Source organism: Orcinus orca, chromosome 14 (genome assembly GCF_937001465.1).
Source record: "Orcinus orca chromosome 14, mOrcOrc1.1, whole genome shotgun sequence".
Lineage (NCBI taxonomy): Eukaryota > Metazoa > Chordata > Mammalia > Artiodactyla > Delphinidae > Orcinus > Orcinus orca.
In genome coordinates this window covers 28,633,357-28,648,594 of record NC_064572.1, presented here as the reverse complement: position 1 = coordinate 28,648,594, position 15,238 = coordinate 28,633,357, and the positions used below count along the sequence as shown (strand labels likewise).

At 52.7% G+C, this 15,238-nt stretch overlaps 1 protein-coding gene across 6 annotated transcripts in view; it reads left to right on the top strand.

Moving 5' to 3' along the window:
- Positions 1–15,238, top strand: part of LRRC20 (leucine rich repeat containing 20) — a 68,408-nt gene that overhangs the window by 3,101 nt on the left and 50,069 nt on the right. For 5 of the 6 annotated variants that reach the window (XM_049697320.1, XM_033407567.2, XM_049697318.1 and 2 more), the window contains exon 2: positions 2,848–2,986. In XM_049697320.1, the coding sequence (XP_049553277.1) occupies positions 2,905–2,986 (82 nt within the window). In that variant the 5' untranslated portion in view covers positions 2,848–2,904. Of the gene's footprint in view, positions 1–2,701; positions 2,721–2,847; positions 2,987–15,238 lie in introns of those variants that run through there. The other variant, XM_049697319.1, reaches the window with a different exon arrangement.

The window sequence follows — 15,238 nt, the reverse complement described above, 5'->3', positions numbered from 1 at the left end:
ACCCTCCCATTTCAGCCCTGCCCATGCCAAAAAGTGACAGGCCTTGGTCACCTGGCCTGGGAGAGGGACTGTCAGCTGGAATTTATAAGAAATTCTCCCTTGGGGAATGGGTAGTTTTAGGTGAAGGGAGGGTGGTTTCCTAGCCAGTTAGTGGGGTTGGTGATTTTAGGTAGCTGGAACCTCTTGGGGGCCTAGGGCACATCTGTGCTGTATCCAGAGCATCCTCTGGAATGTCAGGGTCGTGTCCTTCTAGTGACTTACTCTGACACCTAGACTTTACAGGCTGTTCCTGCTTCAAGTCCAATCTCTTACCCACACTATAGGGTGTCTGAGCTTACCACCAGGGGTAAGGTTTTTAATTTGACTAGTTTTCTTCAATAGGCTCTTTAGCTTAAGGCACCACTGCTCCCACCTGGTGGCAGCTAGTAGAATTGCAGGCATAGTGCCTGATTGAAAGTAGCATATGCAATCTCACCAGGGTTAGCACAGACCCTGGGTAGCTTGGAGATTTACCTTCCCTTTCGTCTCTGTGTGAGGCCAGGATTGCCTCAGTGATGTTCCTTAGAAAGGTCTTCCTCATCAGAAGCTCATAAGTCAGAGCTATTTCCTATATTTCCTTCCTCCCTCTTCAGTCTTATGCCCTGTTCCTAGTAGATGCTCAATACATGTTTGTGGTTACTGATGATGAATACTGGAGATAGGAAAAGGAGGGAGCATGGTATGTACGAAGAATCCTGGGCTGGGAGTTAGGAGACCTAGGTTTTTCGTTTCTGTTTGGCTGATTTACGTTCCTTCTTGGGTCTTCAGTGTTCTTATTCATAAAGGCATTAGACTGAGTCACCAAGATTCCAGAAACATTGCTGTGACTCAGGCTTAGGGGGTTGGTCTTCAAGGTAGCATGATAAAGGTGTTGGGTCCAGTTTTCCATAGTCCTCACTCTTCCCTGCTGTTCTGCCCTGGACCACCTTCTGCAAGTTATCCACCTGGCATTGTTAGGACTTATGACCCTTCTCATTTAGATGGTATCTTTGTTGTAAGAGTCAGTTGACTTGTATTTAGATTTGAAACCCAAATGATGGCTGTTGATCATCATCACCATTGGGGGAAACTAACTGAACATCTGTTTCAGTATGTGGTATAAAGTGCAGCGGAAAAGCATAGTATATATCTGCTCCCTGCCTTAAGCTGTCTGCAGGCCAGCTGGTGGGGATAAGTATGTATATTTTTTAAAGCTCATAAATAACCTAAGTGGCTTGAGCTAAGGCATTGCGTGCTACTGAAACTTAAGGAGGAGAGAACGCTGAGGGCTGGGGCAATCTGGGAAGACTTCCTGGAGGTGGAGAGAAGGAAGTTCTACTCATTCCTTAAAGATGAGTTCCACTGACTTGTTTGTTTGAGTCATATGGATATGTAACTGGGATTAAGTGCTGGCATCATATCTGCACGTGTACTGTTTCATCATTTCAGCTAGCATTTATTAAGTAACTTATGTGTCCTGAGCCCTGGGCTAGAAAGATATGTATTTTTTGTTCAATCCTCATATGAACCCACTGCGGCAGGTATTACTAGATCTCCTACTCAGGTGAAGAAACTGGGGCTCAGAGTAGTTAGGAATCTTTCCCAAGGCTTCTCAACTAATAAATGTCAGAGTTGGGCATTAGGCCTATCTTCTTCCTTGGCGAGATGCGGGCACATACTGAACTCATCACTAACTCTCCCTGAGCAGCTGAGTGGGCTTGACTGGGCCTCCCTGTCCAGTTGAGCACATGTGGACTTTTTCTTGGTATCTGTTTGTGCCCTCACCCCCTTCTCTCTGCCCTTCACATTCTTCTGCCTTTGACCCTCAGATGTGTTCATTAGAGCTCCTTGAGCTGTCTGTGGATCTGGGATTGGGATCCAGGAGCAAAAAAGGGCACTGATGTTGGCCTCAAATTCATTATCTGCATGGGGTGCTGCCGCTGGTGATGTGGGTGACTTTTGTAAAGAAGTGAGCACTGGATGTAGAGTTGGGCCAGGTTAGTGCCATTTACTTACTTTGACCTTGGCCAGGTCATTGAGTCCCTCTCTCTGCCTCAGTTTCCTTCTCTAATAAAAAGGAGTTGGAGACATTTCCCGAGTCCCTTACGTCTTCTACACCTGATCGTTTTGATTGTGTCCTCACCCTTCTTTAAGCCTCTTCTCCCCAGTGATCCTGCCCCCCTTCCTTTTTCCTTGGGGTCTTGCCAGTGAACTCAGCAGCAGGCTAACAATCAGATCTGTGGCTAAAACTGTAACTTTCCCTCCATATTGCTGCATGGAAAGGGAATTCTTAGAAACCACCCACCAGCCAGACAGTGAGCTCTGGCCAGGCAGGGCTGTGTTTCATTTGCCTTTGTGTCCCCGCTTCCCGCCTGCGGGAGGAACCTGGCAGAGGTGACTGAGGAGGCCTGGGAGCTGGAGCGGTTGTCCTGTGGACTGGGCTCCGAGCCTGTGGGATGGAGGGACAGGTGTCTCTCCTTGCACTTGGCTGTACCCCACCTTCTCCCCACTGCTCTGCCTGTTAAGTGAGTCAGGCCAGCACGCACCTAAATCCTCACATCCTCCTGGCCACTGGTTCAAGCCCTGGCAAGGTCATATGTGTCAGTCCTCCCAGGAAACTGGTAGGGCTGGGTTGACGGGCAGATCAGTCACTCTGAAGGCTGAGCCGGATGTGGCCTGGGCTCTGGGCCCCTCAGGAGGAGGTGAGTGGCCTGGACCCCTCCCTGCCTGCTTCCTGCAGCCTGATTCCCCGGGGAGGGTGGGTCAGGGGTGGGTCCCTGGCTGGTGGTGGGCAGGCGCTTCATGGCCCTGTGTCTTCCCCAAGCGCAGGTCCCTTTATGAGCAGCAGACCAGCCTGGTGGCTGGCAGCAGGACACCTGAGTCTGCATGCTGAGGAAGATGGGTGAGGCCGTGGCCAGAGTTGCGAGGAAGGTCAACGAGACAGTGGAGAGCGGCTCCGACACCCTGGGTGAGTGAGGGCACGGCTTTTCCAGCTGTAGGGCACCCTGTACGTGGTTTATCGAATCAGTTTGGAAATAAGATAGCAAGGGAAGGTGAAAGACACAGTATCAGCATGCACCCCTCGCCATGAGGAGCTGTGTTCCATGGACTTTTGTGTTTTTTTTAATTTATTTTTGGCTGTATCGGGTCTTCGTTGCTGCACACAGGCTTTCTCTAGTTGCGGCGAGCGGGGGCTACACTTCGTTGTGGTGCGCAGGCTTCTTATTGCGGTGGCTTCTCTTGTTGCAGAGCATGGGCTCTAGGAGCGCGGGCTTCAGTATTTGCAGCATGCGGGCTCAGTAGTTGTGGCGTGCAGGCTCAAGAGCTCAGGCTCAGTAGTTGTGGTGCATGGGTTTAGTTGCTCTGCGGCATGTGGGATCTTCCCGGACCAGGGATCGAACCCGTGTCCCCTGCATTGGCAGGTGGATTGTTAACCAATACGCCACCATGGAAGTCCCTCCATGGACTTTTTATTGCAGTTGTGTTTAGTTTGTGTATACGGGGTCCCAGCGTAAGATGTATTTCTTACTATGGGTCATAGTTCACAGAGGTTTGAAAAGCACCGAGTAGGGCTTCCCTCTGCCGGGAGCGTGTCTGCCTGCCCTCAGACTGCTGATGACTCAAAGTGTGTATGTGCCCTTGGACCAGGTGGCAATAGGTGGCACTGCTGGGTAGCCCCATGTACCAGGCCCTGTGCAGGTGCCTCCCAAGTGTTGCCTTATTGAATCTTCACAACTTCCCTGTGATGGATGATACCCACCAGGCATGACTAGCCTCGGATTTCAGATGAGGAGATGGAGGGTCGAAGGCAGAGTGGGCTTTTTTCAGGTCACACAGTCAGGTGGCCCCTTTTCATTCCACTGTTTTAATTGAATTATATCATATATTGTTGAATTGGTTATTGCGTTTTAGCCCATAGCAGCTACCCTAAGGCTGTAAGCACTTAAGCAAACTATCCCATTTAATTGAATTCAGCAGATATTTGTTGACTATCCACCACGTGCAAGAATTAGCAGGAGATCGTGTGTGTGTGTGTGTGTGTGTGTGTGTGTGTGTGTGTGTGTGTGTCCCACTGGAATGTAAGTGCTGTCTTAGAGCCACAGGTGTGTTGCAGGAACACAGAGGAGGTGAACGCAGGCCTGCCTGGGGGATGATTGACGGGGTGGGATTTGAGTTGGGTCTTTGGCACACAGAGGAATTTCACCGGCAGGTTAGGGATGTGTGTGCCTGTGTGTGTCTGTGTCTGTCTGTCTGTTTCATGAAGGAGCCTTTGCATGGAGGTTACTGCCTGGTAATGGCCCAGAGACTGGAAAGGTGGAGCGTTTCTATGAGCAACCATTGGTCAGGTGTGTCTGAGGGTCCTGGGGCAGGGGGTGGTGGCCCAGAAAGTGGAGGGACCCTCAGCCTTCAAGATGCACTTGGTTACCACCTCTTCCAGGAAGCCCTTGGCCCTGCCCCATCCACCCCTTGCTCCCTTCCTCCTCTGTGGGACTCATTCAGTGTCCCTGGAAGGGAGGGATCCTGTGGTCTTTTGTCCCCCACCTGCCAAGAGCCAGAGCAGCGTCTGGCACTTTGTAAAGCACGTAGCGGTGTTTACTGAACTGAGCGATGGTGAGAGAAGCATCTCCTCTGTCAGCAAACAGACTTGAAGATTGCTGTTGGTTTTGGAGGGAAGTCTGGCAGGGGTGGTGCCGGGGGGAGCCTTTGGCTGGTGCACTGAGGGCTGTGGGCCCTCAGCAAAGGAATTCTGGAATCCTGTGCTGGTCACTCATAGGGTTGCACTTACCCGAGTGCTCAAGGCTCTCCACCACTGATACGGCTTGGATTTGAATCCCCACAATGCCACCTACTAGCCTGCTTCCTTCGCAGATTGCTTTGCCTCTTGGAGCCTTGATTTCTTCATCTATAAAATGGGATGGTAATTGTGCCTGCCTCATCAAGGGAGCAATTGTAATGTCTTAAGGTGCTTGGCATGAGTAGCTCAATAAATGGCAGCTATTATTTTTAATTTTTCTCATCTCCAAGGGCTGGAGGTGGGGCCTAAGTCCCTCCCCTCCCCCACCACCAACGCACCTCCTCCAGGTGTCAGCCAGTCACCTGGCTGGGTGTCCCCACTTGCCTTGGGATGGGGAGTTCAGTGCAAATCGACGGATCTCAGTGGTGAATAACCTACCCCTACCTTAAAATGGTGCAGGGGAGAGGGACACATGTGCGGCTCATTCTCATCCAGATGTGTGAAGGGGGCAGGGTGGAGGGGCAGCAGAGCTGGGAGAGTGGAATTCTGACCTCCTGGGGACGTGCTGTTTGAGGGAGGATTTCAGGAGGCAGCAGTGAGGAGGCGGGTGTCCCAGGCACCGGGAGGGCTGCGCCTGAGTGGGGGGCAAGGCCGCTGCCGTTGCCGCTGGGGATGGGGGAGATGAGGGATGCCACTGGCAGGCGGAGAGCCTGCAAGGCTGTGTTGAGTTTAGACTTCCATGTCTGAGGACCAGAGATTGCAAATTCAGTTGCCTCTGCAGGCCAGGTGGGGATTTCTGTGAACAGAGTGGATGCCCTGCCTGGAGCGAAGTGTGCAGGACGTCTAGGGTAGGGCACTCTGTAGCCAGCTTCTCTCTCTGCCTGGGTCATGCCCACTGAAAAGCTCAAGCCAGGCCTCTGGCAGCCCTGCCTGGCCACTGCAGTGCCTGGGATTGGAACCCTAACTGGCTGGCACCAGCGCCTGGGCCCTCTCTGTTCTGGGGTGGGGGGCAGATGGTTGCTGATCGCCGGTCAACTTGGGAGAGGAGTTCAGTGCTTGAGCCTTGATGGTCTTGGCTGAAGCTCGAGACTTTCACATGGAGGTGGCTGGGTCTTTAAACTCAGGGCTGAATGAGGGGGCCTTTTTGCTTCTTCAGTGCCCGACGAAGAAGCAGAATGTCAGAGCAGGCCACTGTGGGCGCCTGCAATCCTGACCCTTTGGCAGGTGGAGCTCATCAGGCTCATGCAATCTGAGGGGTCAGCAGTCAGCACGCATTGAGCACCTGCTGTGTGCACAGTGCTGGGGAGCTCCCAGGGATACGTGCAGTGGAGCTCTGGACCTGAGACTGGCCCGCCACTAGGACAGCAGTGACTGATGCACGGGCTCCGTGCTGAGCCGTGTCAGATGGACTACAGGTGGTGGTAATTCAGAGGTGGGAGATATTGCTGGGTGTTGAAGGAGTCTGGGAAGGCTTTCTGGAGGAGGTGGGAATTGATGTGGGTCTTGAAAGATAGGTGAAGTAACCCAATATGGTTCTCATGTAAAAGAGCAAACAATCTGAAGCAACTAAAAAGCCAGTACTAGAAAATTGCTTGAAGAACCTTTGTTACAGCTAATATATAATGCAGTTTACGTAGCTATTAACCGTGGTGTGTAAAATTTCATTACGTGCTTCCATGAGGACTGGCAAATTCTCATGTATAATGTGAATTGGAAAAGAACAAGGATCCCAAACTGTATAGACAGTAAGATGCCAATTATGTTAAACATGTGTATATACATAGATAAAAATTGGAAAGAAATAAGATACAAATGGATGTTAGAAAATACCATTCTTCATTTTCTGAATGTTCTATGGTGAACATATTACTCTCACAAGCAGAGAAGAATAGATTTTAGGGAAAGGACCACCTGCCACTCTAGAAAGTGAAAGTAAAACCCACTTCCCAACAGCAGACAAGAGGTCCAGGAGTTAAGGGAGTAGCTTCTGCTCTAAGCCCCTGCCCCTGGGTGTGGAATGAGCTTCCCTGGCTTCTCCCCTTCTGCTGAGTTTCCCAGCTTGCCTCCCTGTGCACAGGCTGGGGGCACAGGCCTGGTGGGATGTCTGTTCCAATGCTGCAGAGTGAGAGATCCCTGCAGAGGCTGGGCTGGGGAGAGCTCGGTTACAGGCTCTCACCTTACTCAGGTAGGTAACCCTGGGAAGCATCACTCGTGCTTCCCCGGCCACTCACGGGTGCACTCCAGAGCCAGGCTTGCTCCTCCTGTAACCTGAGCTTTGGTTCACAGCCCTTGTTGCCTCACTCCAGGCCTCTTGACCCCCAAGAAGTGGGCTTCTTTCCATCTGGCCCCTGGTCTGCCCCTAGGTTTGAGTTGAAGCCACTTTCTTCCAGCCCCTCACCCCTCCTCAGCATCATCTTCTAGACTTTTCGAATGAGCTTGCAAAGAGTTGGGAACTCTGCACTGTACTCAGACTCGCCTCCCCTGAACCAGGCACTCCTCTCTATCCCCCTCTTGTCTCCCTAAGTTAGTTTTTCCTCTTTTTAAGGGCCTCATGCCCACCTGGACTTCCCTGGGTCCTTGCACCCCTGAGGGGCTTCTGACCTCACCCTTCCCTCCCTGGCATCAGGTGGCAGCACATCCAGCCAGTGGACCATCAGGCCAGGCTACTCTGCACCCACTCCTTTTCAGGGGGAGGCTCCCAGGTTTGGGGGGATGACTCTAAAAAATTGATCATTACTGCAGAAGAGCAGGATTTGGAAAGGCTTGGGAGAGTGTGGGAAGGGAGGGCTTGGCTGGCTGAGATCCAGGCACTGGCAAAGATGGGAAGAAGGAAGAAACAAGGTGAGCTGGGAAGGAAAGGAGCTAGCATTTATCTGGGGCCTGCTGTGTGTCAGGCTGCCATACTGGGCATTTAACATGCCTCAGGTGGGCCCGCATGCCTAGAGCCCGTGCTCCACAACAAGAGAAGCCACCGCGATGAGAAGCCCGCGCACCGCAACGAAGCGTAGCCCCTGCTCGCCGCAACTAGAGAAAGCCCGCGTGCAGCAATGAAGACCCAATGCAGCCAAAAATAAAAATGATAATAAATAAAAATAAATATTAAAAAAAATATATGCCTCAGGTGGTAAGGAGAAGGGGGAAGCCCCTGTGGGCTGCTTCTGCTTACGTGCAGATCGCGGACCCCACTCTAGAGCTTTCACAGTGGAATCTCAGAGGCTGGGCATGGTGACCTGCATGTTAATGGGAACCCTGTATGATTCTTCCCTGCCTCAAATTTTGGGAACCACTGGCTTACTACTTACAATCTGGAACTTCCTTCTCCTGGTGGGTTCTGGAGGGCTGGGTGGCAGGGGTGGGGTGGGGTGAGGGGGGGTGGTGTTGTCTGGGCAGGCCTCTGGATTTCTGTGCGTGTGTGTGTGTGTGTGTGTGTGTGTGTGTGTGTGTGTGTGTGTGACAGGGAGGGAGAGAGGGAATGAATATGAACATGGACTTGATCCATCCTCAGGGAACTGAGCGGCTAGGCTGGGCGCTGTGAGAAAACCAAGTGAGGAGACCAAGGCTAGTGAGAGAAGGGATGTGTTGTTCCCTACTCTCCCCCTTCCCCTCCTTTCCCCCCTCCCCTCCTGTCCTCCCTCCCTCCTCTCAGGCTCACTCATGCTTTGGCCACTTTTCTCCTGTCTCACCAGCAGATGGCACCCCGTCACAGCCGACCTGGTGACAGGCAGCAGAGTCAGGGACTTGGCCGGGGTGTGAGGGCCAGGTCCCGACAAGGGCTTCCACGTCCTGGCCGGCTCACATCCTGTGTCTGCATTCCTAGCTGACTCCCCAGTGATTTGATTTTGCAGCCCCTTTCTTGAGCAAGAGTGCTGAGTAAATGCAGTATCAGGAAGCACTCCATACATACTCACTGGACCAGAATAACATCTTCCCTTGGGTCAGATACTGCCACCGGCTCCTTTGTCAACAAACACACATTGGACACCTACTGTGTGTACCTTCCCTGGAGGACCCAAGTGTCCCAGAAGTGCCCAGTCTGGAGGGGGAGACAGACACACACACGTACTCACACACACGTCCCGAGGGAGGGGGCAGCCAGGGTTTGTGGTGGAAGCAGTCTTTTTTGGCTCCAGGAGGGGCTTTTGGGTCTACACTTCCTGGCCCAGAGCCCAGGAGGCTGGTGCTGGTAGTAGGGGAGGGGTGTGTGTTTTGCTGCCATGTCTCCTGGCCTGGGGAGTCCTGAGGATCAGCCAGGTACAGGTCAGCTCCGAAGGCATGGAGGAGGGAACAGGCTGTCTGTCACAGGGCAGCCCTCAGCCTGGCCGGGGCCGCCCGTCTCTTTACCGCGAGGGCTGGAAGCCTCAAATCTGCCTATCGGCCACCTTTCAGTTCCTTGAATTGCTAAACCCTTTCCAGCCTCAGGGCCTTTGCACATGCTGTTCCCTTTGTCTGGGATGCTGTTCCTTGTTCTTCATGGCTGGGCCCTTCTTATACGTTAAGGTTCAGCCTAAATGTTTCGTCTATAGAGAGACCTCCCTGACTTTCCTTTCTAAGTGGCCTTCACCCAGTCATTTTTCTTTAAAAAAAAAAAAAAGAAGAAGCTATGAAAAGGTACACACAGGTAGCAAAGTCCATAAAGTCATATATACTTAGTTCAGCAGCTATTTGTAAAACGAATACTCATGTAACTACCATCCAGGTCTAGACATGGAATATTGCCAGAATCTCCAAAAGCCGCTCCGACCCCCAGAGGTAGCCACCATCGCAACTGTTGTGATGAGCTTTTCCTTCCTTTCTTTAGTTTTTTTTTTTTTTGGCGGTACGCGGGCCTCTCACTGTTGTGGCCTCTCCCGTTGCGGAGCACAGGCTCCGGACGCGCAGGCTCAGCGACCATGGCTCACGGGCCCAGCCACTCCGCAGCATGTGGGATCTTCCCAGACCGGGGCACGAACCCGTGTCCCCTGCATCGTCAGGAGGACTCTCAACCACTGCGCCACCAGGGAAGCCCCCTTTCTTTAGTTTGATCTTGCTTTCCTTTCATTTTCCTGGCCCTTGGGTATTGGAGAGAGCAGACTGTGGGCGCTGGTGGTGGGGAATCAGGAGGTCTTGCTTGGCAGGATGTGCCAGTGCAGAGAAAGGGGTGGAGGTGAGACCCTGGCAGGGGCTAGTGTGTGAGGGTATCATTCAGAGGCAAATAACCAGTATACAAAGGGAAACCAGTAGAGCTTTCAGAGAGCCCAAGGGTTTCACTGGTACTGAGTTGGCACAGTGCAGTAGCCTGTGGTGCAGAAATGCAGGGCCTGCACCTGGCGTGCCCTTCTCATTTCAGAGGAGAGTGACTGGTGTCAGCCCAGCTCAGGGTGCCTGTGGAGTCCTGGCTGCTTCTGAACTGGCCCCAGAGAGGTGGACACATATGGCCGTGTCCAGGCAGGTAGCACTGAGCCCATTGTTCAGGCAGGTGAGGAGGGGCCCGGGTGGGGGTTTCTGGAAATCCTTTTCTTTCTCTCTCTCTCTCTCTTTTTTTTTTGGCTGCACTGCACGGCTCGTGGGATCTTAGTTCCCTGACCAGCGATCGAACCCATGCCCCCTGCATGGGAAGCGTGGAGTCTTAACCACTGCACCGCCAGGGAAGTCCCTGGAAATCCTTTTACACCATGCTGTGGTCTGGCATTGCTTCTTTGTGCTCAGGTCGGTATGGGCTTGTTGGGGTCCTGTATGGACCCCCAGCCTCAGGTATAGGAGGGGCCGTGGAGGGAAAGAGAACAGCTCAGTATTGGAAGGCAGCTCTTGGGATGGAGAGAGAGAAAATTTGTTCTGTGGCTCCAGCCTGGGCATTTGCACTCTGCGGAATACTTTTAAAACTATATATGTTTAACTTAAAAAACAGGGCTTCCCTGGTGGCGCAGTGGTTAAGAATTCGCCTGCCAATGTAGGGGACATGGGTTTGAGCCCTGGTCCGGGAAGATCCCATATGCCACGGAGCAGCTAAGCCCGTGTGCCACAACTACTGAGCCTGCACTCTAGAGCCCGTGAACCACAACTACTGAGCCTGCATGCCACAACTACTGAAGCCCGCGTGCCTAGAGCCCGTGCTCCGCAACAAGAGAAGCCACCGCAATGAGAAGCCCGCCACCACAATGAAGAGTAGCTTCCGCTTGCCACAACTAGAGAAAGCCCACGCGCAGCAACAAAGACCCAGTGCAGCCAAAAATTAATAAATAAAAATAAATAAATAAATTTATATCCAAAAAACCCAGTATGTATCACCTGTGCCTAGTGCACAAAGCACAAGGCCCAAAGGGTAAACAGAGAGGCTGGGCTTCCTCCCACCCTGTCTTCTGGTCCACTGGTCCCTCCCCGCTGGCACAGTGTCTTGTGGAACTAGAGGAACAGTTGCAAGGTTACGCTGGCTAACTCTAGAGTTGCTAAAGGGTGAGGATGGTGAGCTGTGTCCTGAAGTTGTTTCTGTAGCAGTGATGGGACAGAACCCCAAAGCCCTTTGGTAGTGGCTCAGGTCTCTCTGTTGGTGGTGGGGGAGTCCCTGAGTCCCCTTCTAGAGTTTTGGAAGATCCAATGGCCACGAGCCCCACCCATCTCCATCCCAGCCCCACTGTGGGCCTCAGTCTTCTGGAAGGAGGGAGGATAAGAGTGGGGGGTCTGTGGTGGGCATTCTCAAGCACAACACACCTGTCCCTTGGGTCCCTGTTTGCTGTGATGCTGCCCCGACACAGCGTTGGTGCTCAGAAGTCATGTGTCAGATGGATGGAGGAATTCCCTCATCCCACAGGTACAAATCGCGCAGTCTTCTCTCCTTAGTTTTCTCTCCTGTTCATTGTTCGGTCTGCAGAAATCACCCCAGCCATGAGAGCCGGTCCAGCCCTGAGGGGCCTCCAGGGAAGCCCGGGCAGTGGGAGGTGGAGGTCTCATCACAGCAGGGAGACTGGGCCCTAGATGGCGCAGTGACTTGTGGAAATGCCGCAAGCCCTGGAGACAGGCGGCCAGCTGATTGCATGGCGTGTGGAATGCTTGCAGAACCTAAAGTGAACTGAGTGAGGATGAGTTCCCCTTCTACTGTCTTGAGTTGTGTACACGCCGGGTGTTGGCTTAGCATCCGTGTTAAGGGGGTTGAACAGAAGAGGCGGCATTTCAGCTGAACCTTAAAGGGCGGAGCAGGTTTAGCGGTGTAGGTGTGGGACAGGAGTGAGGGGAAGGCGTTGTAGGTGAGGGTGTCTGAGCAAAGGTGGGGCAGCATGCAGGCCCGTGCTTGTGATGGGAATAGCAACACGGGAGAGCAAAGGGAGCTGAGTCAGGAGGGGAGGTAGGGGCTGGCCCAGATCTCAGAGGGCCTTGAGTGTCACCTTAAGTAGTTCCTACAGTAAAGTCCTAACTTACACAGAGGTTAGGTTCTAAAGAGAGCCTGAAAAGTGAAGATCACCTAGAGTCAAATGACCCATGAAAGAAAACAACCGGGTGATTTAATCATCGCTCAGCCTTAGCAGGTAGCTGCTGTTATTGTCCCCATTTCACAGAGGAGGAAACTGAGGCACAGAAAGACTAAGCAACTTCCCCAAGCCAGGGATTTGCACCCAGGCACTCCGACTGCAGGGCCTACGTTCTTAGCCCTGTGTTAACCTGCAGGCTGGGACAGACCATTTTGATGGTTGGGGACCAGGTGAGGTTGCGGGCTCACAGATAGCACACCCAGGCTGTAGGGAACCATGTACCTTCAAAAACGCTAGAGTCACACTCAGCATCTGTGTTCAGCAAGTTAAATGGGGCCCCAAGCTGCCTCGGCTGTACCTGGTCTGGGCAGCAGTGGGGGGCCCCTGGCAGGTTCTGAGCAGGGAGTGACGTGATCTGGGCCGGGTTTCAGAGGAGCACCGCCGGGCACGGGATGGATGTGAGACCATGGAAAGGATAGCAGGGAAGAGGCACCTTCCATGCGCCGGGCCTGTGCTGGTGTGGCCTTGTCCTGAGTCAGACCAGTGGGAGGAGGACGAGAGGAAAGAGAGGCTGCGGGAGGGGCTGGGCAGCCAATTGGCTGTGGGCGGCATACAGTTTGAAACCTGGTCATCATGTAAACTAGGGAGGCCTGGGCCGTTTGGGTGGATAAGGAGATTCTGATGATTTGGGGTCCCCAAGGGACACCCCTGAATAAGCACATAGCCGGGAAATATGGGCATAGCCAGCTAGAAATGAAGATGTCTGCAGAAGTGCTGCTGCCCCAGAGGGGCCCTAGTTCTGGGCTCCCTGACAGCCCCAGTGCATCCTTCACGCCTCCCACCAGCACAGACCAGCAGACATCCCAAGAAGCAGGTGGTTAAATAGGCTGCCAGCCTGCCCTGTGTCACTGGCACTGAAGAAGCATTGTTTTGAAGGCAAAGAGAAATCTTCTCTGAAACCACGTGGATAATTATGCAGCTTTAAAAAATGTATGTTGGTGGAAGAACAAAAATGTTCTGCCTCAGAGAGATAACCAAATAGATAATTTGGTGGCATCAAAAGCTTGTGTCGGGCTTCGCCGGTGGCGCAGTGGTTGAGAGTCCGCCTGCCGATGCAGGGGACGTGGGTTCATGCCCCGGTCCGGGAAGATCCCACATGCCGCAGAGCGGCTGGGCCCGTGAGCCATGGCTGCTGGGCCTGCGCGTCCGGAGCCTGTGCTCCGCGACGGGAGAGGCCACAACAGTGAGAGGCCCGCGTACCGCAAAAAAAAAAAAAAAAAAAAAAAAAGCTTGTGTCACCCAAGTATGAGAGTGTTAGCCTTGAGGTTATTAAAATCAGCAAGGCTGAGGAAGTTATTAAAATCAAATGCTTCCAGAAATGCAAACATGGCTCTGGCTGGCAAGGCAGCTGGGGATGGAGGGAGGTGATGCAGGGGCCTGGCAAAGCCAGTCATTCTGGAATGGAGCCCCGACACACCCCGAGCGGTAAGTGTGGTGACCCAGGCTGAAATGAGTGATCTGTGCTCACCTTTAGACGTTAGGAAATTGTAGTTTATTCAGAGACAGTTGCTGCCAAAGGTCGTTATCATTAAAGATGAGGTTGAATTAAGAGCTGCTTAATTGGCATCTGCCTCATCGTGGTTGACTGTGTTTTGCTAAGACGCATATTTTTGTCATGCTCCAGTGTATCACTGGGATTCCTTATTCTGTCGAGTTCATGTCAGCAAACGTGTATTCACTGTGTGCCCCGTCTGTCTGTGTCAGGCTCTGCAGAGGATGGGGAGGGGAGAGGAGGAGGAGGGAGCTGATTACTGAGCTCCGGCAGGTGTCCCATTACGCCGTGCACTTGCTGGTATTGCTGCCTGGATCGTGCTTTGCCCAGATCTTTGCATGCCCTGCGCCTTCTTTTTTATTCTTGTCTCAGCTAAATGCCGCTTCCTCCGAGAAGCCCTAGTGAGGGTTGCTGCCCTTGCCCCTGCCTCAGTTACCTGCTCCCCATTACACCGTTTTATGTTTTGGAGAGCAGTGTCATTGCCTGACATTCTTTCAGGTATTTGCGTCTGTATTTACCACTCTTCTCCCCAGGCTGGCGTGTAAGCTCCTCGAGGCCAGGGACTCTGTCCTGCTCATCACTGTACCCTTGGACTGTGCTACCGTGTGCTGGGTACTCAGGAAATCTTTGTCATATGAATGATTGCGTCTGATTTTCTCAACAGCTCTGGACGGGTGGTGTTTTCATGTAGCTTACAGAAGGGGAAACCGAGGCTCTGAGAGCTGTAGTGGTTTACCTGGCTTCTCACAGCCAGCAAATCTTGTGCTGGAATTTAAACTCGAGTCTCTTGGCCTCCCTCGCCCTCTGCAACAGGCCACCCGCTTCATTGGGACCTAATCCTTGCCCTCAAGGAGCTCTCCGCCCTGCCAGGAAGAGTGAGACAAACACATTAGTCATTCTCATGGAAGACAAACGGGCGAGGCGCCCTGATAGAGGCGGCAAACACACACCGGGAGCTTAAGCGCGGGAGCAGTTCCATCAGTTGAGGACTTGAGCAAAGGCTTCTTGGAGAGGTGGTCTTTAGACAAGACCTTGTAACATGGTGTTGCCGGGAGAGGATGTTGAGGATAAGGGGCACGTTCTACTTAATGGGAACAGCACCAGCAAAAACAGAGGTGGGAAAATAAAGGGAAATAAAGGGAACAATGAGTAGTCTGGCTCGGCCAGAAGGTGGGAGCAGAGTCGCAAGCAGGATACCTAAAAAGGGAGGTCGGACCCGGATCCCTTGGCGGGATTGCTGGGCTGCAGAGAGTGGGTTCATTCTGTGTGGCATGGGGAGTCCATTCTTGAATGGAGAGAGGTATTCAGGTGATGGGTATGGAAGGGTGGGGCAGGGTGTGGAGAGATTCCTCAGTGAAGAAGCGGCCATGGTCATTGTCAAGGTGGATTTCAGGGTTGTTAAGCTGATGTCTTTTAGGTAACAGTAAAACCATATTAATCACATCTTTGCCACAGACAGCAGGGTTCTTGCCATGAGTTCAAACCCTAAACAGA